At 39.0% G+C, this 25,622-nt stretch overlaps 1 protein-coding gene across 1 annotated transcript in view; it reads left to right on the forward strand.

Annotated features, from left to right (window-relative positions):
* Positions 1-25,321, forward strand: part of LOC139449907 (carbonic anhydrase-related protein 10-like) — a 79,231-nt gene extending 53,910 nt beyond the window's left edge. Inside the window, exons 3-12 of the mRNA XM_071231509.1 lie at positions 7,516-7,652; positions 12,927-13,027; positions 14,329-14,419; positions 14,795-14,890; positions 15,347-15,413; positions 16,081-16,235; positions 18,985-19,113; positions 20,052-20,091; positions 20,531-20,614; positions 22,335-25,321. Coding sequence (XP_071087610.1) covers positions 7,516-7,652; positions 12,927-13,027; positions 14,329-14,419; positions 14,795-14,890; positions 15,347-15,413; positions 16,081-16,235; positions 18,985-19,113; positions 20,052-20,091; positions 20,531-20,556 — 842 coding nt within the window. The 3' untranslated portion in view covers positions 20,557-20,614; positions 22,335-25,321. The remainder of the gene's footprint in view (positions 1-7,515; positions 7,653-12,926; positions 13,028-14,328; positions 14,420-14,794; positions 14,891-15,346; positions 15,414-16,080; positions 16,236-18,984; positions 19,114-20,051; positions 20,092-20,530; positions 20,615-22,334) is intronic.
* The last annotated feature ends 301 nt before the right edge of the window (positions 25,322-25,622 follow it).

Raw genomic sequence — 25,622 nt, forward strand, 5'->3', positions numbered from 1 at the left:
TCTTACACTTATTCTCACACAATACTAACACCTATTCTCACACAGTTCTTACACCTTTTCTCACACGATCATTACAGTGTCACCTATTCTCACACAATTCTTACACCTATTTTCACACAATTCTTACACCTTTTCTTACACAATTCTTACACCTATTCGCACACAATTCTTACACTTATTCTCACACAATACTAACACCTATTCGCACACAATTCTTACACCTATTCTCACACAATTCTTACACCTATTCTCACACAATCATTACACCTATTCGCACACAATCATTACATCTATTCTCACACAATTCTTACACCTATTCTCACACAATTCCTACATCTAATTTCAAACAGTTCTTACACCTTTTCTTACACAATTCTTACAAAATCACCTTATATTGATATCAGGAAATATACTTTCACCCAAAGTACATTACAGTGTACTGAGAGGGTTGGGGGGATCCCCTGCTCCACAGTTTAAATCTCACATTCACAATAAATTCTTAAAAGGACAATAGAATGGAGAATCCGATTTCGAAATTGTGTGTTGTTTTGAATAACGGCCTATAAATACAACGAGGGGTCTGATAATTCAAAATATAAGAAATGATAATAATCTTCTGTCGCCAGTGGAATTTATAGGCGGCGAGAGATGAGAATCATACAACTCAGATATGCCATTATCTCCATTGCAATATCGAAACCTAGGGCTCGGTGGCACGGTGGACGTAAGCTTGGGCATATCCAATAATACTATATGCATGGATATCTGCGTAATGGTACGGTTCATGTATTAATACTACTTAAACAAAACTTTCCTGTGGTTGGTTCACTTTTGCAATAATGTGGCACATACGTTTTAAACTACTTTTGCAGAAGTATTGCTTTCTCATTATCCTTCCTGCTCCAGTCAATGCCCTGTAGTGTAAATTATGCATCCACTATAGTTACCCCGTATGATATATTGGATGGTTGGAAGGCCCTTTGACGTGGCTGATCGGGCCTCGATGGAGTGGAACGTAGTTTTCAGTCATCGGTTTGCCCTGACAAGTCTAGGATATTTATAGGCTGCTGTGATGTACTTGTATATTGTATGTTGTTGCGTTAAAAAAACATTCATAGTGTGCTATGAAAACCCGAAGTGATGCAGGTCTTCGACGAGGGCGAGTATGGTGCTGACAAACAGAAACATAATCATAATTAAAATGAGATTCGAACCTTCGAACGTAGGTTCCTGGCATGGGTATCAGGCTGGTAGGCTCTTTTACTTGGCCTTTTGTTTGTCATCCTGTCCCAGGGGCGTTTGACGTTGATCATGCTATCAACCACCAGTTTAATTGAAACAGATTCGATTATTTTAAAGGCCACCGTGGTATATGGCAAATTGATGCAAACGAACACACTAAATCCATTTTAACTAGTGTTTGAAATATATAATTTTTGTTGAAGTTATACCATGAAAATAAGAACATACAGATATTTTTTCCCTTTTAAAAATGCCAGGACTGTACAGAGAATATCGACCACTTCATAATCTTTAGTATGGGTCGCATGATTATATAGATAGTTTCTTACAATGTTCGAAAATGGCATGTTCATTATTTGTGTAATTCAGTGAAAGCATGACGTGGTTAATGTTACTCGTCAATCCATGACATGTTTCAATGGGCTCGGTGTTTTCCTTGACGTTTTCTGAAAGTAAGACCCACAACGCTACTACTTTACAGCACAATCACCATAGCCAGTGAACGCGATATTTGTTTTCATAAACCCTGATGGCAAATTATTACTTTTCAGCATTTTCGGAAACAGAATTCGCCCCTTCTGTATAACCTATTACCGTGAAATGGCCATCATATCTCAAAACATCAGCACATCAACATCGTTCGGCGCGATTAAAACCTACAAGAACGAAAGTGTTTTGGTCGAAAGGATTATTCATACCCCTAAAGAACCATACTCACTGTCTTTGACAATTCACTCAGTATAATATACGGGTTGCCTTTCAGACGGAAGTTCTTTCGCCGAGACAAAATAGCCCCTTGTAGTCCTACATCCGTGAAGCCAAATTTGCTGTCATCACACCACCTTAAGGTGGCTGTTAGTGGAAGAAACATGCAATTAATGTTGCTGGTAATAAGCTTGGCGTTGGCGAGATTTCAATGCCTAAGTGTCACGCTATCGGCAGAGGTGGTCTGCTGGATGCGGAAGGTAGCCACGGGTCAGGAATACACCACATCTTTCTTAATATCCGGCTGACATAACGTATGTGTGAACAGGAGGAGGATATGATGGTTTGAGTTTGCAACGAAAGATAAAGTCAAGAGTCAATGTAATGACAATTTACAAGGATTGATTTTGTTTTCGACTTTGAATAGTAGTTGTATTATTCATTTTACATCAGTAATTTAGCTCATGAATATAAATATTGTGTACCTATAGAGTGTATAACATGTCCAGGTCCACCATGTCCCCAGGAGTACGACAAGGAATATATATATATATGTATGTGTGTGTCTTTGTGTGTGTGTGTCTTTGTGTGTGTGTGTCTTTATGTGTGTGTGTCTTTGTGTGTGTGTGTGTGTGTGTGTGTGTGTGTGTGTGTGTGTGTGTGTGTGTGTGTGTGTGTGTGTGTGTGTGTGTGTGTGTGTGTGTGTGTGTGTGTGTGTGTGTGTCTATTTTACACATTGCTGGGATATCAATCAAAGCGTCGTGAACCCCATGCAGGCCAAGTACGATTCCCAAGATGAGCGTGATATGATATTGTTAAAAGCAGCGTCAAGTATACGAGCTCACAAAGTAATCTATTTATGCATGCCCTCAAATACCGTTTAACATTATCCCCAGTTAGTGGCCTTTAACGCTAAAACGGTTAATTAATATTTTATCAAGTGTCCAGCATTATTCATGACAATTTAACGTAAAAAAACCCTAACATAAAAAATGTTTTCTGTCCAAAGTTCGTTTAATTCATCAACTGCAACGTCCAAATCAAACTCATTACCCACGAAGTCTGCGTTTGTGTGTAGCAAGGCGTTCGCAGCTTCTCTCAAAACCAAGAATAGAAGATTTAATCAATCAGCATCTGAGTTCAACAACAGAATCCGCTGATGGTGTGCTGTAATGGTTTAAATACGGCACTTCCCGCCTAAAGAGCAATGAAAGTGAAAGTGACAAAGCAAAGCCCACGTAGTGTCAATGTTCAATCTGTTAGTGTCACATCTCTCAGTGTTCAACCTTTCAGTGTCACAGCTCTCAGTGTTCAATGTCTCAGTGTTCAATGTTTCAGTGTTCAATATCTCAGTGTTTAATAGCTCAGTGTCGCATCACTTAGTGTTCAATCTCTCAGTGCCACATCTCTCAGTGTTTAATCTCTCAGTGTCGCATCTCTAAGTGTTCAATCTCTCAGTGTCACATCTCTAAGTGTTCAATCTCTCACTGTCGCATCTCTAAGTGTCTCATTTCTCAGTGTCACATCTCTCAGTGTTCAATCTCTCAGTGTCGCATCTCTTAGTGTTCAATCTCTCAGTGTCGCATCTCTAAGTGTTCAATCTCTCAGTGTCACATCTCTCAGTGTTTAATCTCTCAGTGTCGCATCTCTAAGTGTTCAATCTCTCAGTGTCACATCTCTAAGTGTTCAATCTCTCACTGTCGCATCTCTAAGTGTCTCATCTCTCAGTGTCACATCTCTCAGTGTTCAATCTCTCAGTGTCACATCTCTAAGTGTCACATCTATCAGTGTCGCATCTCTAAGTGTTCAATCTCTCAGTGTCACATCTCTAAGTGTCTCATCTCTCAGTGTCACATCTCTCAGTGTCGCATCTCTCAGTGTCGCTCTCTCAGTGTCGCATCTCTCAGTGTTCAATCTCTCAGTGTCACATAGCACAGTGTTCAATGTCTCAGTTGTCACATCACTCAGTGTCACATCTCTCAGTGTCACATCTCTCAGTGTCACATCTCTCAGTGTCTCATCTCTCAGTGTTCAACTTCGCAGTGTCACATCTTTCAGTGTCACATTTCTCAGTGCCACATCTCTCAGTGTCTCATCTCCGAGCGTTCAATCTCTTTGTGTCACATCTTTCAGTTGTCACATCTCTCAATGTTCAATCTCTCAGTGTTCAAAATCTTAGTGTTCAATATTTCAGTTGTCACATCTCTCAGTGCTCAATCTCTCAAGGTCCCATCTCTCAATGTTCAATCTCTCAGTGTCACGTGTCTTAGTGCCACACCTCTCAGCGTCACATCTCTCGGTGTCTCATCTCTCCGTGTCTCACCTCTCAGTGCTCAATCTCACAGTGCCACATCGCTCGGTGTCTCGGTATCTGAAACGTCTGTGATAACAAACTTACGTTTGATGTATTTGGAACCCTTTTCATAATACGAGTGTTGACACTTGCTGTCACTAATATTGAACGATACTCGAGCTGCACGTCATATTTTGAAAACGTTTGACGTGTTTAAGCGTTTTTATGTCTGGACAGCTGTTTCCAACTATTTTCTTATGACAGTACCATTTAGACAGGCAACGAAGCTGTTAGTCTGTTCGATTACTTTGTATAGGTTTCATGTCCGTCGTGTTTGTAGAATAAGAAGAAGAAGAAGAAGAAGAAGAAGAAGAAGAGGAGGAGGAGGAGGAAGAAGGAGAAGAGGTTTATAAATCTGCATGAAGGTGTCGGTTCTACATATTAGGACAAAATGAAAATATAACACAGACATCATACAAATTATGTAACATGTCAAACACAATTTGTATGTTCGGGGATAACAGAGGTACAACACTCCACGCAGAGGCAAGGGAGATGGTGGCCCGTCAGCTTGTTGTAGCGAGTATTTAACGTGGAATTGCAAATGCTGTGGTCAGAGGATAAGGGGCTCCGATTAGATTGTTTCACTTTGAAAACATGATTTCTGGAAAATATTGTTTGTTTTAAAGGGATGTAGCTCACGAGAGTTTGATTAAGTCCAAATGGTTATGTATTCAATATCGATATACTTTACAATTATTTTGTCTTATCAAGTTACTCATTACTTTCCAATACATTTGCATTTAATGTAAACCCTACTTGAAGAGACACATATGTGTCATTGAATCTTACAGGCCCCAGATGGGTACAATGTGTGAAGCCCATTTCTCCTGTCCCCTGCCGTGATATTGCTGGAATAGTGCTAAATGCGGCGTAAAACCATACTCACTCAATCACTCACTCATTTAGAGGCCCCAGATCACATATTTAATACAACAATCACCCACCTGCATTCCATTGTCACCCCCTTCTTAGCTCTAGATGCAAATTCTCATTCACATTCAACTGTTTGTAGTTCTTTAACATTGGGGTGTTGATAAATATTATTGTTTTTATATAATCTTATATAAACATGTGACAGTACTTCGGGGGGGGGGGGGGGGGGGGTTGTCATTTTCAGAGTAACGAATGTTCCTGGTTACATGGTTATGCGTTCCCGGTTATATGGTTGTACGTTCCCTGTTAGATGGTTATGCGTTCCCGGTTATATGGTTGTAAGTTCCCTGTTAGATGGTTATGCGTTCCCGGTTATACGGTTGTACGTTCCCTGTTAGATGGTTATGCGTTCCCGGTTATATGGTTGTACGTTCCCTGTTAAATGGTTATGCGTTCCCGGTTATATGGTTGTACGTTCCCTGTTAGATGGTTATGCGTTCCCGGTTATATGGTTGTACGTTCTCTGTTAGATGGTTATGCGTTCCCGGTTATATGGTTATACGTTCCCTGTTAGATGGTTATACGTTCCCTGTTAGATGGTTATACGTTCCCTGTTAGATGGTTATATGTTCCCTGTTAGATGTTATACGTTCCCTGTTAGATGGTTATGCGTTCCCGGTTATATGGTTGTACGTTCTCTGTTAGATGGTTATGCGTTCCCGGTTATATGGTTATACGTTCCCTGTTAGATGGTTATACGTTCCCTGTTAGAAGGGTTATATGTTCCCTGTTAGATGGTTATACGTTCCCTGTTAGATGGTTATGCGTTCCCTGTTAGATGGTTATACATTCCCTGTTAGATGGTTATATGTTCCCTGTTAGATGGTTATATGTTCCCTGTTAGATGGTTATACGTTCCCTGTTAGATGGTTATACGTTCCCTGTTAGATGGTTATACGTTCCCGGTTATATGGTTGTACCTTCCCTGTTAGATGGTTATGCGTTCCCGGTTATATGGTTATACGTTCCCAGTTATATGGTCATATGTTCCCTGTTAGATGGTTATATGTTCCCGGTTATATGGTTATATGTTCCCTGTTAGATGGTTATGCGTTCCCGGTTATATGGTTATATGTTCCCTGTCATATTGTAATACGTTCCCTGTCATATAGTTATCCGTTGCCTGTTAGATGGTTATGCGTTCCCGGATATATAGTTGTACGTTACCGGTTATATGGTTATACGTTCCCTATCATGTGGTCATACGTATTCCGTTATATGGTCATACGTTCCCTGTCATACGGTCATACGTTCCCGGTTATATGGTCATACGTTCCCTGTCATATTGTAATACGTTCCTTTTGATATGGTTATAAGCGGAATGACGCGATGCTCAATGGAGATTATTGCCGAGGTATTAGTCTGTCATTAGGAGCAGACATACATTTTATTCCTGATATATTATATTTACGACACTGCAACACGAAGCTAACTACCTCATTATCATAATGTCAGTCACTGAATCAATGTCTTAGGCGTTCAATCACTGACAAACTAGTATCTTTAGAAGCCGTGAATGAATGAATGCGAAATTGAACTCCCCTATATATGATGTAGTGCAACCATGCGCCTTGACAGAAACATGAAAACGTTGGGAATCCCCTTCTTGAATTAACTACGGACATTATGCAATAGTTCATTGGGCAAGTAGGAACTATATCTATCTTTCAAACTTATTAGCAATGTAGTTCCCTGTAAGGTGCCTCATTTACATATTGATTCCAAGTTGTCGGATTGGTTAAAATGTTTCATTGTATAGTATAGTAAAGTATTTTTCATATGATCACATATTTTATTGTATTTTTCGCCATTATATGATAAAATGTTTTATTGTATGTTTCTGAATTTTAAAATAAAATGTTTAACTGTATCGTATATGTCCTGCATTATATGATGAACTGTTTAGCTGTGTTGTATTGTTCCTTCATTTTATGATAAAATGGTTTATTGTATTGTATTTTTCTGCATAATATAATAACGTATTTTATTGCACTGTTCTGCATTATATGATAAATTGTTTAACTGTTTTGTATTTTCCTGCATTATACTATGAACTGTTTAGCTGTGTTGTATTGTTCCTTCATTTTATGATAAAATGGTTTATTATTTTGTATTTTTCGGCGTAATATAATAACGTATTTTATTGCACTTTTCTGCATAAAATGATAAACTGTTTAACTGTATTGTATCTTAATGCATTATATGAAAAAATGTTTTATTATTTTGTATTTTTCTATATTTCATAAATGTTTAATTGTATGATATATTTCTGCTTGCAGGCCCTGACTACTGGGGGCTGCTGAACAAGGAGTGGAATCTATGCAGTAAGGGCAAGCACCAGTCGCCTGTTGATATCAATCCCAAGACACTTGTCTACGATCCCAATCTCAAACCACTACGCCTTGATAAACACAGGGTAAGAATATTACACTGCATACAATGAACATCTGTATTCCGAAAACCTCGCTATACCGGACGTTTACTGTAGGGAAAAGGGATGTTCAAATTTCCAGAAATCCAGAATCTGTTAAACTGAATGTTTTACTGAAAAGGGTACTGTCCGTATTCACGAGGCTTCACTGTGCCAGCTTATTTTTTTAATATATAATTTTGATATACCTGTATATATTCATGAGTGAGTACGTCGTCCACAATCTCACGTTCTGCTATTTCCGTCTAGCCCGTATATTCCAGCGCCCTCTGTTGGCAGATTGCGTCGTCCATGACAGCAACTTGCAGAGTTACGTCCCGTAGACGTTCCAGATCTTTGGATCATGGGTTCGAACCCCCGATTCGCTCTGATTATGTTTCTAGGATGTCAGCACGATACCCGTTCTCTTGGTTTTCACAAAGAGTTAGAAGTCTAAAAAATCTATCACTTTTGGTTTCCTCTTACATCAAGCCATAACACATATTACGAGTTTGAAGGTCGACTTTCGTTCAGGTTTAAAAAAACCCGTGTTTAATTGCTGCATGAATTCATACTACCAGATCGTTATGCAAATATCCAGACAATGGTGTTTGTATCACCACATGAAACATACATGTATGCTTAAAATTTGGATTTCATGTAATGTGCCCCTTTTTTGCACAAGGGAAATATTAATAATATATGATGCTTCCATGGCTTCTTTATCAACACCGCCTCTGTCACATCCTCAACCTGTCACACTCGTTGAATTAATATCCGTTCAAGTGACCTGTATCGTATGGTTGATGAAATAGTGCGTGGGTTTTATTCATTTATTCGCGCTTTTCTTTGTCCTATCCGTTCAAAGGATAAATTAAATAATGTCTTTTTTATGTGTGTTTAATGTGTGTTATATCAACACGGTAACATGTGTATGTTTTGCATAAATATCTGATCAAGTTTCTCTGCTTGTCAAGTCACCTTGAAAACTGTGATGTTGTAACACTGATACTCCGTCATTCGGGTCCTGCAGCCGGTGGAAGGGCTTATTGTAGTTTAAGAAATCATTGATATCAATAATACCATGTAAGGATCACTACAATTCTGCATACGTAAATCACACAAAATTAGAGAATTATTATCGTTACTTGATTAAGCTCAATGTAACTAGAATCGACGCTATAATTCCATGCTGTAACGTATATAATTATAGGTGATTAATGCATATACATTGTAGATTCAAGAACACCTGAGATCTGTTTACAAACCGAGACGATTAATCCAGCAAACCACAGTCAGGCAGAATCTTAAGTTGATATTTGGAATTCGCTTGAATTTGTATTTGAAAGAACACACAATATTTAGGGTCTTCTTCAGGCCAACTGAACACTAATGGGATTATGATAAGTATCCTAATAGAGATTTTTACGATTAATTTTCTTGTGTGATTGAAGTTACACTCGTCGTTGAGTATATATGGTTTATATATGCATGAGATGAATGCGTGACGTCATAACAACAAAGAACCTAACGGAAACTGGAAATGGAACTGAGGAACAGGAAAAAGTTCTTCCTTTAAAAAGTCGTCATCTGAGGCTTAAATGCTTTCAATTCACCTTTTAAGCTTGATTAGCCGTCACGAAGCATGGCCCCTCCATCATTTGAGATTAGATAAAAATTGGTTCCGCTATTAATCTCCGTTTGTGATCACCAACCCGCTCTCTAAGGGGTTATATCATCATAGTTATTGCTTTAGAATTTTAAAGGCTTTTGTTAATTATATCGCACAGTTAACGTTAATATTAGTTTTCTATTTACTCTCTCTTGGTTCTATAAATCAACACGAGAACGTGATAGGTTTATGACTGTAAGAAATATCATCTTGGAGTCTATTATCAAGTCATTTAACTAGCTCCAACATTCTATATCCGGGGAGAGATTACAGCTAGAAATTATCGATTTCAACGTCAGTGAGTAAGTTGATGAGAACGATGTTGGATTGATTTTAAAACAAATTGATATTACATGACGGGAATGGAACTTCGGAATACTTTTTTTCACCCAATCGAAATTTGTCACTCCAAACAAAGCAGTTTGGGTCATTTTGTCCATTTCAATTGCTCCTGGAAAACATTAACGTTTACGTTAGAAGATTGTTTCAGATATTTTGACTGTAGTTATTTCTTGATGAAATGTTAAATGTTATTAAAGTGACGATATGCCCCATTCGTCAAAGATAGCAATTATCAGTACCTGTTGAGATGTGTATTGGTTAACGCGAGACAAATATTTTGTGGTAACACTCTTTTGGTGGTGGAAAAGAAAACGTTCAAGACTTTATGAGTTGGGATATGGTCTTGGATCAAAGACATATAAACATTATTCTAATTATTGAAATATTTATTACTTGAAATCGACAGATCTTGAGGCGTTAATGACAATATGCATCGTATTTATCTTAAGCACCGATCATAATCACAACGTGCAATGTTATATATGCGTCGCTAAATTACCCAAAAAACGCCGAAGATTAAAGATATAATTGAGAAGGTAATGATAACAGTTAAACAGTCTTTGTTATGAACAACACAATGTCATTTCAATTGATGAAACGTGTTCAAATATATCCATGCTGTACAAGGGGCACAGGGGGGAACATTCGTCCAACGCGTCGCAATTCTTGGGTATAATGCTTGGCAGAAACCTGGCGTTCGAAACCCAGATTCATCCTGTTTGTCGGCGCCATTCGCGTGCTCGTGGGCTTCACCAAAGTGGAAAACGGACTGCATCGCTTCGGGCTTTCTTCCAGATCACGCTGACATGGAACATTTTGTAAAACTCAAATACTATTCAAAGCGGTATCGTTTGACTTTATCTTGTCTTGATATAGGTTTTAAGTAGATGTTCCTACCAGAATACCTACCATATATAGTGTCCGCTGTATCGGAATTCTTTTAAGATCACGTAAACGACTCTGTACTCTGTGCTTTCCCGAACGAACCCATATGATATTTATACACTTTTTAGAAATCAAACAGTACGGCGTCGTTTGTTTACAATTATCAACAAACTTCTTTGTAAACGAAATGGTCTTTGAAGATTAAAGCTTTCTCTACAAACAAATGTGTCTTTAAGATGCTATGATCTTTAGCAAAGCCCCTAAGGCACACTTAATAGTGGAGGGGGAGTCGTTGTCAAGAGAAGGCCACTCACATGACTAAACGGATTGATTCTTGCGTCATCGATATCATATCATTGACTGCATTAGCGAAACGTTTAGTTTTAGATTGTATGTGATCGATAGCTTGACAATGTTATTACGTTTGTGGCAGAACCAATTCGTCCTACCAACAATGTGGCAACTTGAAACAAATACCTCCGTATTAAACGTGATTTTCATGAACACATTCATTACAATGAAATCTAATTTGTGTGTTATTTTCAATATTTTGACACATAATCATATTATCCGTGTCTATCCGATGATGTAAAGCTGAACCAACTCTGTGTATACATTTACAAACATAATATCACCCACAGATCTTGTAACAACACCAATAACAAACAGGGAACTAATTCATAATTTATGAGTTGGTTGGGCCCTTTAGCCGTGCCAGGATCTGCTAACTCGATGGTACGACGCCCCTGATTGTCCCTGTATAGTCAGCACCCATACGTGTGTTTAATATTTTACTACAGTCATATATCGCTCTCTCTAGCATGTCACAACGATTAAACAAAACAGCTTTATCCCAGCTGTATCACGGCTGCATGTAAACAATCAGACAACGACGGACGCAACTGAGGCAAGACTAGACACAGCCTGTCCCATCCTCTCTCTCTCTCTCTCTCTCTCTCTCTCTCTCTCTCTCTCTCTCTCTCTCTCTCTCACACACACACACACACACACACACACACACACATACACTGGAATCCCGACGAGATGAAGGACACGAGGATACCACGTTGTAATAAAACTGGAGACAATGCAACACTGTCACTTTGTATAATTAACGTACACGTGCGCTACCTACTGCAGTGGGCCAAATTGAAAAGTTTACTTGAAAATTTTCTGTGAACATTTCACGTTTTTGTACCAATTACTTAACTTTAAAAGAAGCGTTTGCTCAGAAGTACGTATCTGTGATGTTTAAGGTGTTCTTATGTTTAACTGAAAGAAGTCGAAACAATCATTGGGTTCCAAAAGTACCAATTCTCTGACAGGGGCATTTATCAAAGGATTAACACAATGTGTACGGCTCTCAAATAGGTGTTTTTGTATCAATTCTTCTTTACAAAAACAAAATAGCTGCTAGTTCAGACAACTGAGACTCGCAAAGATTTCAAATAAAGTACTGGGATAAAACACTGTTTTGTTGAATTTAATTTAAAATACTTGAAAACAGACACAAAACCGAAAGTTCAAGAAATTCCAGTTATCACTTAAAGATTCAGAACCCATAAGACCAGTCTTATTCTTATTTCTAAATCTCTGCCTGCCTGCCTACCTGTCTGTCTGTCTGCCTGCCTACCTGTCTGTCTGTCTGCCTGCCTGTCTGCCTGCCTACATGTCTGTCTGTCTGTCTGTCTGCCTGCCTGCCTGCCTGTCTGTCTGTCTGTCTGTCTGTCTGTCTGTTTGTCTGCGTGCCTGCCTATCTGTCTGTCTGTCTGTCTGCCTGCCTGCCTGCCTGCCTGCCTGCCTGTCTGTTTGTCTGTCTATCTATCTGCCTACCTGTCTGTCTGTCTGCCTGTCGGTCTATCTGTCTGTCTGTCTGCCTGCCTACATGTCTGTCTGTCTGCCTGCCTGCCTGTCTGTCTGTCTGTCTGTCTGTCTGTCTGTCTATCTGTCTGCCTGCCCGCCTGCCTGCCTGCCTGCCTGCCTGTCTGTCTGTCTGTCTGTCTATCTGCCTACCTGTCTGTCTGTCTGTCTGTATGTCTGCCTGTCGGTCTATCTGTCTGTCTGTCTGTCTGCCTACCTGTCTGTCTGTCTGTCTGCCTGTCGGTCTATCTGTCTGTCTGTCTGCTTGTCGGTCTATCTGCCTGCCTGCCTGTCTGTCTGTCTGTCTGTCTGTCTGTATACCAACCTGTCTGTCTGCCTGTCTGCCTGTCTGCCTGCCTGCCTGCCTGTCTGTCTGTCTGTCTGTCTGTCTGTCTGTCTGCCTGCCTGCCTCTCTGCCTGTCTGTCTGTCTGTTTGTCTGTCTGTCTGTCTGCCTGCCTGCCTGTCTGTCTGTCTGTCTGTCTGTCTGCCTGCCCTAAAGATGTGTGTTGTATTCATCCAGGTGGACGCGGCGTTGATGAACACGGGCCACGATCTCCTGCTGCGGGTCAACTCCACCTACGAGCCTTACTTCACATTTACTGGTGGCCCCCTGTCATATAAGTAAGTTTATTGTTCAATATAAAAGGAACCTGTGTTGCGTGTATTTGGTGTTCATGGTCATACTATTTCCGTCTCCCATTCACAACCCACAGTGCTGGTCTTAATATACCTCATCAATAATCAGTGAGTTTGTATGCAAACATGCTCACAATTCAATCATAACTATTTATTATTATTTTGAGAGTCTCCTACCTCCAAGAATCGCCTAGTAACACAAAATCTTCTTCTAGTAACACAAAAAACATGTTCTCTGGAGAGACCATAGGTTATTGTTCATAGAAAACTAAAGGATAGGCACACTTCCAATTTAATGTTCATCGGCCACATGCGGTAGTAATAACAGCGATCGATCACCATAACTTTTGGAAGAACACAATAATTGCTCAGTAGAGTGTAGATCTTAAATATTGAATGCGCCTCATTTATGATTTGAAAACAGTAATGTTTTTCTAAACCCTATGAGTTGGCGAACTTCCGCCCAATTAACACCAATACGCCTTCAATCATCAAAGACGTGAGGTGAGCTGAAATGCGGTTTAATGCCGCGTTCAAGATTGTTACACTTATAAACGGACGTGCATGCATATGTGTGTGTGGCTGCTTGCGCCAGTCTGGACTGATGTCGGTTTTACAGTGCTGGACTAATGAGATACCATGCTGCATTGTAACATGGAGACCCCATTCTGACACATTGTATTAACTCCGAGCTGACCGGATCTTGTTTTATCCCCGTATTGCTGAGCGTCAGGCTAGGTAACAAGTGTAGCAGGTTATGGTCTTTTGATATGTCGCGGTCAGGGGATCGAACCATCAATCGTCAAAGAAGACAGGAGGGGAGTTGTGCGCTACCACAAATAAAACAATATGCTAAAATCATGATCACAGTAGTTGAAATATAGATCAACATGTTTAACTGTTTTCCATAACTATAGAGTGAATCATTTAGTCGAGTTTTCTTTAACCTGTGTTCCTGGTCCAGAAACGAGGTTTTCAATAATTGATTTCCCTGGTTGATCCAGATGCGATGTTTTCAATGATTGGTTGTCCTGGTTGGTCCAGAAGCGATGTTTTCAATGATTGCTTTTCCTAGTTGATCCAGATACGATGTTTTCAATGACTGGTTGTCCTGGTTGGACCAGAAGCAATGCTTTCAGTCACTGTTTGTTTCTGTTCCAGAAGTAATGCTTCAAACATCGTACTTATACAGTTGTAATAGTGTTGACTGTGGCGTTACACCCATCCACTCACGATTATGCGGTTGCTTATAGACCAGATCATCACCAAATGACTAATACTTTCAGGTATAGAGTTCACCAAATAAAACTTCATTTTGGGCGAGTGGACCAAATAGGATCGGAACACTCGGTCGCCGGACGTCCATTTCCTATAGAAGTAAGATCTACATAACACAATTTTTTGGTTCATCGGTTTGTTTTTCTCCTCACACCGTAGGGCTGGTTGTCGAAATAAAAAATACCTTAATTTATAAAATGTTTTTTTGAAATTTATCTTATAAACCATGTTTGTGGAGTGAAATAAAAACATTAATTATACGTGCCTTCTTTTATGAAACAGCACTGTGATAGGTCCATTCTTGCTTGTTCTGTCCTACTTTAGTGGGTTATAAATGTTCATTACTCAATTAGTCAGCAGCATTGGCGAGACAATTGTGTAATTTCTTGTGGGTTTATCCAAAAACGAAGTAATTGCAGACATGTTTAACGGTTTTATGTATGTGCCAACTACAAAGTGCTCACTCGTCTTCAGTTACAGATATATGGATATAATCATGATTTGTACAACAACTTCACAGAATCTGAATCGATGCCTCACGGTATTGCAGCTATTGCTATATTTGGTATGGTGAGTACAATCATTTTGAATTGAATTATAAAGAAATGCAATCGTTTGTTCATCAATAGATGAACGTATCTCGTTTCAGTATCTTTTAAACAAGATCGTGTGTCTTGAAACAAACAAAACTGGTGATGGAATAGAGGCTTGTCATAATAGAAAATGTATACGAGAATCAGTGATCATAATGTGACCTTGTCGAATGTGCTCTCTCTCTCTCTCTCTCTCTCTCTCTCTCTCTCTCTCTCTCTCTCTCTCTCTCTCTCTCTCTCTCTCTCTCTCTCTCTCTCTCTCTCTCTCTCTCATGTGTACATATGTACCACTTTTAAATGACAGCTATACCAAGGGCAAGTCTCAGGGTACGCCACATTTTACTGACATTGAACACATGGTTTGAAAAAAACAACCAAATGTAATATGCATCATTCCCATGAAAAACGCATTTTTTAACTTTCTGATCGACAGATAGGCGAGGAAAAGAATACAGAATTTGAAATATTGGTGCAAGCATCACAGCAAACAATATTCAAAGGTAAGAGTAACTTCTGCTACTGCCATGCAATGCTCCTTCAGCAAAGATTGACATGTAATCTGTATGCCTACCTTTAAATGTCACTGCCAATCCCACTGATAGATTCAGTACGACCCTTGAGGATGCCAGGTAAGAATATGGTCCCCAACAACATATGCTTGCCGTGACAGGTGACTGTATGGATCGGGTGGTCAGGCTCGGTGATTGGGCCTTTTTCATAAGGATATAATTTGGAGAAACTAAATTAATCAGATATATGGCGTTTGGGGGAAAACAATTATAGTGATATTGTTGTGTGTGTATATATATAGTGTGTGTGTGTGTGTTCGCGAATATCTGAGCTTATCCTGCCCCTCCCGTGGCACCTTGGCACAAACACATGCAAAGGCATATCAAGTGTTACCTGAACAAACACGAAACCATGTGGTACAAGTCACAAAGTGTGCGTCAGATGTGGAAAGGTCCTCCACGTGTCTACCATGAAACGTTTGAGCAAGAGTTGTATACCTGCTTGTGATACAGTCGGAATCGTACAATGGTCTCTGTTTTCAACAGAGAATTATTAAAGGAAAGAAAGAATTATTTTGGAAAAGGTTTTGTCGCTTTTGATTGTATTAAAGTATGATGGTGCTTGCATCCTTCAACTAAGTTCATCTTTTTGTTGCAGGAGATATTTTACAGATTGGTGGTTTTTCTATATTCCATTTATTACCTGACACTGATTCCTACCTCACTTACGAGGGTTCACAGACTCAACCGAGCTGCATGGAAACAGTCACGTGGGTGATACTCAACAAACCCTTGTATGTCACGAAAAATCAAGTAAGACCCTGATTTCTTACATATTTGGAGTGAAAGTAAGTGAGTTGGACAGTACTTCACTCATATCACCGCGTATTAACTTGTGAGAAGAAATCCCAACGTGATGCGGGGTTTAGATATTAACTACTTTGATGCAAGCCACAAGCACAAGTGTTGTGCCGACAAACCTCGAAACGAAGCGCAAATTTGGGTTTCGAACCCACGATTTTATATTTCTATTACGCCCAAGGGCCACCCGTCCCCCATCTGCATATTATACATGTAACAATGAACAGTAAAGAGGTCCGCTGAATGTAATAATACAATTAAATATGTCCTGTCATATTTTCGAAGTGACAAGTATGTTCTTAATGAACACCTTAATGTGCACTTTCCTCTTCCGAATGAGTGAGTGAGGTAACGCCGATTTGAAAAGTATGTCTGTATATCCCGACGCGTAAGGTTAATGTGATCGGAAACATATCAGCACTGCTGGTCAGAGAGACACGTTGATTAAACCCCATGAGCGTCGGTACAGTGCCGACACAACAAGGATCTCAATCGTGACGAATGAGGGATTCAAACCCACAAGGCCACAACTCAGAATGGCCAACTGCGTCTCCTTACAATCTCGCAGGCCACCTGTTCTAGTTAGAGATGTCCCATGTTTAATTTGTATTGATATTCACGAGCTTAAACCGGCAGCCGCTGTTCACTGTTCAGTGCAAACCGAGCCCATTATGGCATTTATTTTAATCTATTTACGCTTCATAAGGCTGAAATCCGACTTGTCTAGACGAGGGATTTTAGGGTAATGATTTCCATCAACTATATACCCAGCCTTACCAAGCATTAGGGGAATTCAATTCTAAAATAACCAAGAAATTACAGGAAGATTCCTTCTGCCAGCTGTTTAGTGGATATATCCCGTTAGGCTACCAAACTCAGTATCTTAACTTGGCAACACATAAACGTCTCAGCGTATTACTGACGTGCAAGGGTCGAGATCACGAACAGAAATAAAATATCATGATTTGAATCCAGTGAGATAGCGCGTGGGTTGAATTGTCAGCCGCTTGGCGCAGTATTTCAGTGTGAGCTTTTTTTCGAAAGTACGCAAAGCTATCGTAGGTCGAAAATACCACTTTGTACGGCTATGAAATTGACAAGTCAAGGGATTATGGAAACCGCGATCAGCAGATACTAACACGACTAAGGGATGCAACTCTACACATCGATTTGTGACTCTTCTAACAACTGACCTACTCATCCCTGCTGATTCTGTAGGGCACATAGTAATGTAACAAATAAATAAGATAACAATCTATTTTTCGTCGAAAGGACACCTGCAATGTCTGAACGATTATGAGTGAGTGGGTGTGGTTTTATGTAGCTTTTAGCAATATTCCAGCATTATCACGGTGGAAGATACCAGAAATGGATTTAATTCATTGTACTCACGTGGAGAATCGAACCTGGGTATTCGGCGCGACGAGCGAATGCTTTAACCACCAGACTACCCCACCTTAGTGACACATTAGTGGTACTTATGGTTGCAAAATATCGTGGAAACGTTACATCGTTATCTACAAGTAAAGACTAGCTAACACTATTTTCAAGGTAGAGGTAATGTCGTTTAGCTCGTATGTTGTATCTATGTTCCAGCCAAATATCCATGAAATCATTTCGGAATAAAAACCTGTCAATAAAGAATGTCAAACAGTAAATATGCATCAGATTATGTAAGCAGACGTTACCAGATCAATCCGGCATGATGGGACTAAGCATCAGTTGCTGTAAGTACTAAGGTTTGACCAAACTCAGGATGCGTTTCCAGTATCACCAATGACCTCATGGTAATGCTATCGATGACACGTTAAGACAAAACGTTAACGTGGGTGCAGTCCATCAATAGATCAATAAACGTAGCGAAATGCTCAAAAACCTATAATCGTTAACATTATACTTCGTATCTATCCCCTGGACGGGTACAAAGCCAATGTCTGTGTCCCCCGCAGTGAAAGTGCAGGAACTGTGCTGCAAGCGATGTAAAACCATGCTCATTCAACCAATGGTGTCTATCAAAACTACGCATTAGAGACGGGTAGGTTTCTTTTCTAAACACGTTCAAAGGCCAAAATACTTAGGCCCATTGTTTGATTGACCTGTTAGGCATCATGCCAGAAGATGCGAAGTGCGTGTAACTTTCTTATGACTGTAGATACAGTTTTATAGTGGCACTATAAATGTCACGTGTATTCCCAAGCCGTAAAGATGTAATTAAGCCAGCAGTTAATGACTTTTCTGTTTCAAAGTTGTTCCATTTTTAGAAAGATAAGATATGATAATCGATGATGAATAAAGAATTATATTGGTGAGGTCAATTTTCTCCTGATGCCAAATGGTTCTTGGTACTTATGAGACGTGGACCTTGAGGACTGAGGGTGTGAGATCCAGCTGTTTCCAATTTTACCAATAAGACAACTTTCTAGTTTTACTATGCAGTTTATCAACTGGAAGAAAATACAGTATATGTTTTATTTAACATCTGGGGTACTTTTTTTGTCGGATCCGTAAAACAAACTTTTGAAAGAGAGCCTATCTATTGCAATAGTTAACATTGGGCAAGGAATCTTGGCAAAAATAGACCAATTAGTACAATGTGCCCTTGGTACATGTAGACATGTATCACAGAGAGCTTTGGTAGACAAACGTTAATAGGAATTTATATTTGATACTCTCATATACAATTACCTTTTCCTTTTCACAGTTAAGTATATTACGCAAGCTGCATAAGGCGCAAGAAGGATTGCCCCAGGTGCTTATGGAGAACAATTTCCGTCCACCAATGCCTTTAAATAGACGCACCATCAGAACAAATATAGCACCAAAAAAACAGGTAGGTAATATTCCAGCAGTATGTGGGAGGCCTTTCTCCACCCTTGTGCCCCGGGGGCGCTGGACATAATTGGTCCCCAGCCTCCTGCCTGTCCTTCAGAGCAAACTAGGATGAGGATGCTTGTGACAACGATTTAGACTAACACTAAGTCTATGAAAACATTCCTTTAAAATAATTGTATTCTAAAATAATTGTACGTTTTTCTTCAAATGTTCCAAGGAATCTTAGTTTAGTTTGATCTAGACTTTGATCTTAACGCTGTAATGTCTTGCCAAGTGGGATATAATGTAGTTGAAATGAGTGTTACGTAAAACAACATTCACACCTCGTTCCATATTTGTGGCTAGTTTCACGATCAGCGCGACTCGCTATATATAGTCCAGGACCAGAGTGTAGGAAATATACTCCGGCCTGACGTTTTGGCTTATGATGATAACACACTAACGTGTACGTATTTCTCACTTAAGTTAAGGTAAAAGTTAAAATAGACAACTGATCTGTTTAAAGTGAACTATTGCTATAACATTTGGATCTTGGCCTGTTTGTTAACAGTATATGCAAATAGCAAGTACCAAAGGTATTATCTGTGCAGCACACATTATGTTAAAGAAACTCAGATAGCTTCTTTGATAGGCATTTAAAAGTTGGAGTACTTAGTAACTTTAAAAATTTATTCATGAACAACTTCTTTATTACAATCAAGAGCGACGTTTCGGTGTAGGTTCTAACACTTGCTTGATAACAGTGTTAAAACTTACACCGAAACGTCGCTCTTAATTGTAATAAAGAAGTTGTTCATCCATAATTTTTTATCCTTACTTAAACTCAGATGGCTTGGTTTTTACGCTGGTGCGAGACATGAACAGGAAGCACCATTCTATTAATAAATGTTTGTCTTTATATAATTGTTAATAATCAACAAACCTTACATATTGCAGGAACAGAACTGTGGTGTGAAGAAAATAACATTTTACGAAGGTTAGGCATTTTTAAATATTTTTTGGAATTGTAATATATTATATGTTAGATGAGACACATTTATACCTATATACAATATTTTGAAGCATGTATGTATTACGACTGACCTTTACGTTTTGTTTGTTTGTTTGTTGTTTAATGCCACACTCAGCAATATTCCAGCTATATGACAGCAGTCTGTGTAAATAATCGAGTCTGGACCAGACAATTCAGTGATTAATATCACGAGCATCGATCCGCGCAATTGGGATCGATACATGCATCAACCAAGTCAGCGAGTCTGACCACCCGATCCCGTTAGTCGCCTCTTACGACAAGCATAGTCGCCTTTTATGGGTTGCTGAAGACCTATTCTACCCCGGATCTTCACGGGTCTACGTTTTTAAGCAAATGTATGTGAATTACTAATTTATTGTTTCAACTACACCTTCGCTTTCAGTAAATGACAAGTACAAGGTGACATGATTGTCCGACTGTCTCTCAAGGCATCGCGGGGATATCACACTTCTCACTGCTTGAACAGGTGAAAACATTTATCGTACTTCTGTTAAACCCCGCGGGCATTCTAGGGCTGTATAGCCTCTCCACCTAATAAGTACCCATGCTTGTACGAGCGGGTTGCTACAGTTGTGTTACAATGTATGACCTGATTGATTCCATGGCATCGTAAAACTACACAATTATAAGGATACACAGGTTATATGTATTTCCGCTGGAGCTTCCTTTCCACATTCCTATAGGAACTGCCACGCGGAACATGTCCTTGTAATCTCTACCATCACAGAAAGTTTGAAAACCGAAACAGATCAAATACAATAGCCCAACGTACCTGTCATTATCTTTACCAAGTATATCAAACATTTCACCTTCATTGTGGGTCAGTGAGTTCCTAGCAATGTATATACCTTTTAACGTTTCCCCAGATTATTAAGTTTGTTTAACGACATCGTGAACAATTTAGATCTTATATCAGGACTGACTGTTAAGTTCTCGCTCCAAAAATCAATTTAGTGCTTGAAACACGATTCGGACAGACATGCCAGAAAGACACAAATAGCTAGGACTTATATTGCAACGACTCAACTTGAGTCGTTGTCTTAGGACCTTTCTCCTCCTGTATTCACCAGTTGAGAGTAATTTATAACCAAGATCTTAATAATACAGGCGGAATCGTACAATGAATTTAATAGTAATTAGGGAAAGGTTTTTTGTCGAAAAAACAAAGACATTTCAATGCTAAATATTGGTTAGACCAAGTACGTTGAACTATTTTGAAAAAATATTCTTAAGTTTAGGAAAACGTTTGTAGACTTTCACAATCTGTGTATTACGTTTACGTTTATGTACAAAAATGTTCAAACAAAAAAACAAAGCAATAAATTGGTATTGTCATATTGCTATGTTAACGTGATTAATCGCGATTATTTCACGATAAAATATTATTCTATCGTGAAGTCTTTTCTGGAAATTCGAACATGCGCTCAGAACTTGATGACGTTGTAAATTAGACCACGTTATGTTTGAGAGGGATGTGTCACGTTAGTTGTTCCCCATAGATGTATCTAGGCAACGCAGATAAACGTGACGTATATGTAATTTTAAATCAAGTTACACATTCCTCATTATAGAGACATTTTTAAAGAATACAGAAACAGCATGGATCATGTCAGGATTTTTAGAGTTTAGCAGATACATCACTAACTGACGGTCTTTAAAAATAACTTGCAACATGGGGAGAAACTTATACCTTAAATTGGAATACGCTTCACATTTAAGTAAAACACAATATCACCGTCTTTGGACCTACAACATACATTTACATTAAAGTTGTGCAATGAAATTCAAAGTTTACAATAAGCTCTGATTATTTTTTTATCATTTAAACAAGTTCAATATCTTTCAGTTTGTAACAATGATTTTACTTTGCTGTATTTGCTGAGATAAAGTGATTCAGAAATACTTTGGTGCTAACTTTGACAAAATATATCCTTTTGTCTTTGCTTAAATGATTTTAAAAACACATCTTTCAAAATCCATACATATAAAAAGCCAATAACAAATATATATTCATTTAATTATATGACTGTTTTCATTTGGTTTTGACCCTTGCGTGTTTTTTAGTGACGTGGTCAATATTGTTGTGTATACTGATTTCGCGGTAATAATTCCACACGTACAATCAGTAATATTATCATAATATTGAATCTAGTCATCTTATCTGAAGAACATTTTCCTCCCTGCAGGTCTGCCTGTCACGTTCACCTTTAGTCTTTCTCTTGGTTGGTATTCGAGGAATTCTAAAGGGACAGCTGAAATAGGATTATATAGTGGGAACGGTGCAACGCCGCCGAGGATCGCGGCCATGGGTTTCACGTCATGGGATAGTGGCGAATGGACTAGCTGCGGACAACACGCATCTATAAAGTGTGCTGCAGGGGAAATCAACAAAATGTGCTTCTAACGCTGGTAATCGGAACTATGATTAAACAGCGACTCATTTTATTTGAAACTAATTTGACAATTTGTGTCTAGTTCATACGACAAAGCCTCTGTTTGACATTACCATCGACTGTAACTTTCAATGAACATCTGTGACAGTACCTTCAAAAGGCATCCAATGCAAGACTTCATAAAGAAGATTGATGTGTTTGCGTGTATACTGAATTATGAATATCTGATGACGAAGCTTCTGTGGATGTTTCAGCTATTGAAAGATGGTTGAGAGATAGCCTCTGGTGTCTTCCATAAGGTACGATGAGACTGAAGAAGGAATCGCGGTGTTACATCATTGGGATGAATTCAATGCTAACTATGCAAACTGGCAAATGAGCCACATGTGCTAATTCCAAGAAATGTTATTACGTTACTTCCATTAAGCCATACCTGTTGTATGTGTATTGTGTTAGACAGGTAGCACCGATAGGTTGTTATTGTGAATTTTATGAGAAGCAAACAAATCAAACTGTATAATATTATTCATTATAGAAGACCAGGTTAGTTAGCAAATGATACACTTTCACCAGATTCTTTTGCATGACCTTGATTTCACGTACGGTTATGCCAGCCAATAATTACATATACATGTATGTATCACACATGTCTGCTTTGTTCGTCACAACAATTACAAAAGGCGGGGTAAAATTAGGTCCAATTTCTGCCCTGTGGATATGTCAGATTATGAAATATTGGTATGACAATTATCAAATGGCTGCCCACTTCGTTTTGTCTTTCTTTCCTGCACTTGCTTGTTTCTATATCTGATATGATTAAATAGATAAGTATGACTAAAATGGGTGAGACGGAGGATAATTTATAACATTAACTCAGGAGACATTCTAGTAAGTATGGGGAAGTAAAGACCCAAGATGATTGTGTTTACCATGTTTGAATGTACATCTCCTTAGAACTTTTGGGGGCACGGGTGGCCCAGTCGTCTCAGGCGCCGCAATTTTCGCTGTGGGTGTCCCTTGGGCACGCCAGAAACCAATGAATTCGAATCCCGGTTCGACCCGATTATGTTGGCAGGTTTGTCAGCACCATACCCGTGCTCGTCGGTTTCACCAAACTGGTAAACGTGTAAGACCTGCATCACTTCGGGCTTTCAAGGTCACACGCAGCGATATATAACAGGAATACTGTTCAAAGTGGCGTTAAAACCAACTCACTCACGATAAGAAAATCAGCTTTGGCCAAAGAAATGCTCATTTTTAATTATTGGAAAAACGCCCCTGAAAACCTCGAAAAACGCCATCTTGACACATTTAGCCGTACCTGTGTGTTTGGGGTAAAAGATTAATTATCCAAACAAATCTTCCAATTGTTGAATCCTAATTCATATAAATAGACCTGATAACTTTCTTAATGACTTTTCCAAATTTTTGGAACTTATGCGTGGGACCTGGTCCTGTCGGAGACTAATATACCTAGAAACTGTCTCCATGCTTAACGGCGCCACAGCGTGTCTTAAAACGGATCCGCGCTGCAGTCATTCTGGTGATTATTGGAAATACGAGAAGACTTTGCAAAGGGCCAAAATCAGCTTTGCTTGTTTGAAATATAAGCTCAGCACGTTCAGCTAATTATCCTGATTCGCGGATATATTTTCAAGTATTCCAGACAAATTGTTTACGTGCTGATTTAAAACTGATAGCATGACATCTGATTAAGTTGATTAAAAAGTAAACTAATAATAGTAACGGTCGTTTCCGGAATCACCACATGGGTCGATGTACGAAGTTCTACAATGCATGATTACGTTTGTGGCTAGTATTCTCCTGGGTTTCGAGGGCCATACTTAATATTTACCTCATATAACACGCTGGTTTGAGAATACAAACAAGATGGAAACACGGTATTGCAGGTCTGATGCCGCCTTGCATCATTGATATATGCATATATATTAATTTACATTCGATAATATATAAGATCTTATACAATGGATGAGCAAGTATTCTATGGAACAAAATGCGAAAACGGTACTTTAGGAATGGTTATTTTATTTTATCTTGTTACTGTCAACACTTTTTTTCAAATCTAGGTAAGTAATACCCTTCAATATGATACCACATGACACTTACAACATACACTGAATTCCCGTTTACTAGAACTAAACCCCTGGGCTAAAGAAACTATACACCACTTTGTTGGTGGTGGCTAAAACATGGTTATTACATGGTGACGTATTTGATACGAGTATCATAGTTTTGAACAATGTTCTGTGTTTCGGTGACTCTTTTCAGCTTAGTAACGTTTTGATAACAGTTATTAATACTATTTTTCAAGTGTATACATTCCTTTGCCCGGGTGTTTATTTAAAAGTTATATCGGTTAAGCGATGTGACATTTTGGTCCCCGCGGGAGTATCCCGCCAAAGCGAAAGTAAGAAAAAATAACAAGCACAAGACCCTGTATGAATACAAGACTATGTTGATATATTTCTACCTATAGATGCTGCCGCTCTTGCTGTTAAGGTACGCTAATGCCCATGGCCGTCCTGGAGGATGTTTGCATGTGACGATTGCTGAATGTTTCCAAAAGATTCAGATATCCAGGCATGATTCCGGACGACGTGCTTCACTTCAATGTGTGACATGTTACACTCCGTGTACCTTCCCTACACATTCATTTGTACATATTTCATATGACGTTGGGTCAACCATTCTATTTCTCCTTTAGAACCTATTTGCTGGTTAAAGGTGTGCTAGGGTTGAATATGTATTGAAAACTACATTTGTGGATGCAATAATATTTCTTTGTTCAATAAACTATTTTCATTTTTTCATCGTTTGGTATTTCATTTAAAACAGTAGATACCAATGCGATGTTATGTTGATGCAGACCTTTCAGTAGGATTTGTAGGTTTCAGAATAAAGTGCCTCCGGTCTCGAAGTAAGGTTGAAAAAATATCTTTAAGAGGAATTGTCCTATCTGGGTATAGTATAGGGTATGCATCTTTTTGGTCCTAACGTTACTATGTTCGTGAAAATCGGCATGTCTCTCCCAGCACCAGTGACAGCTATAGAACGACCCGG

Source organism: Haliotis cracherodii, unplaced genomic scaffold (genome assembly GCF_022045235.1).
Source record: "Haliotis cracherodii isolate W230 unplaced genomic scaffold, xgHalCrac1.p SCAF_8, whole genome shotgun sequence".
NCBI lineage: Eukaryota > Metazoa > Mollusca > Gastropoda > Lepetellida > Haliotidae > Haliotis > Haliotis cracherodii.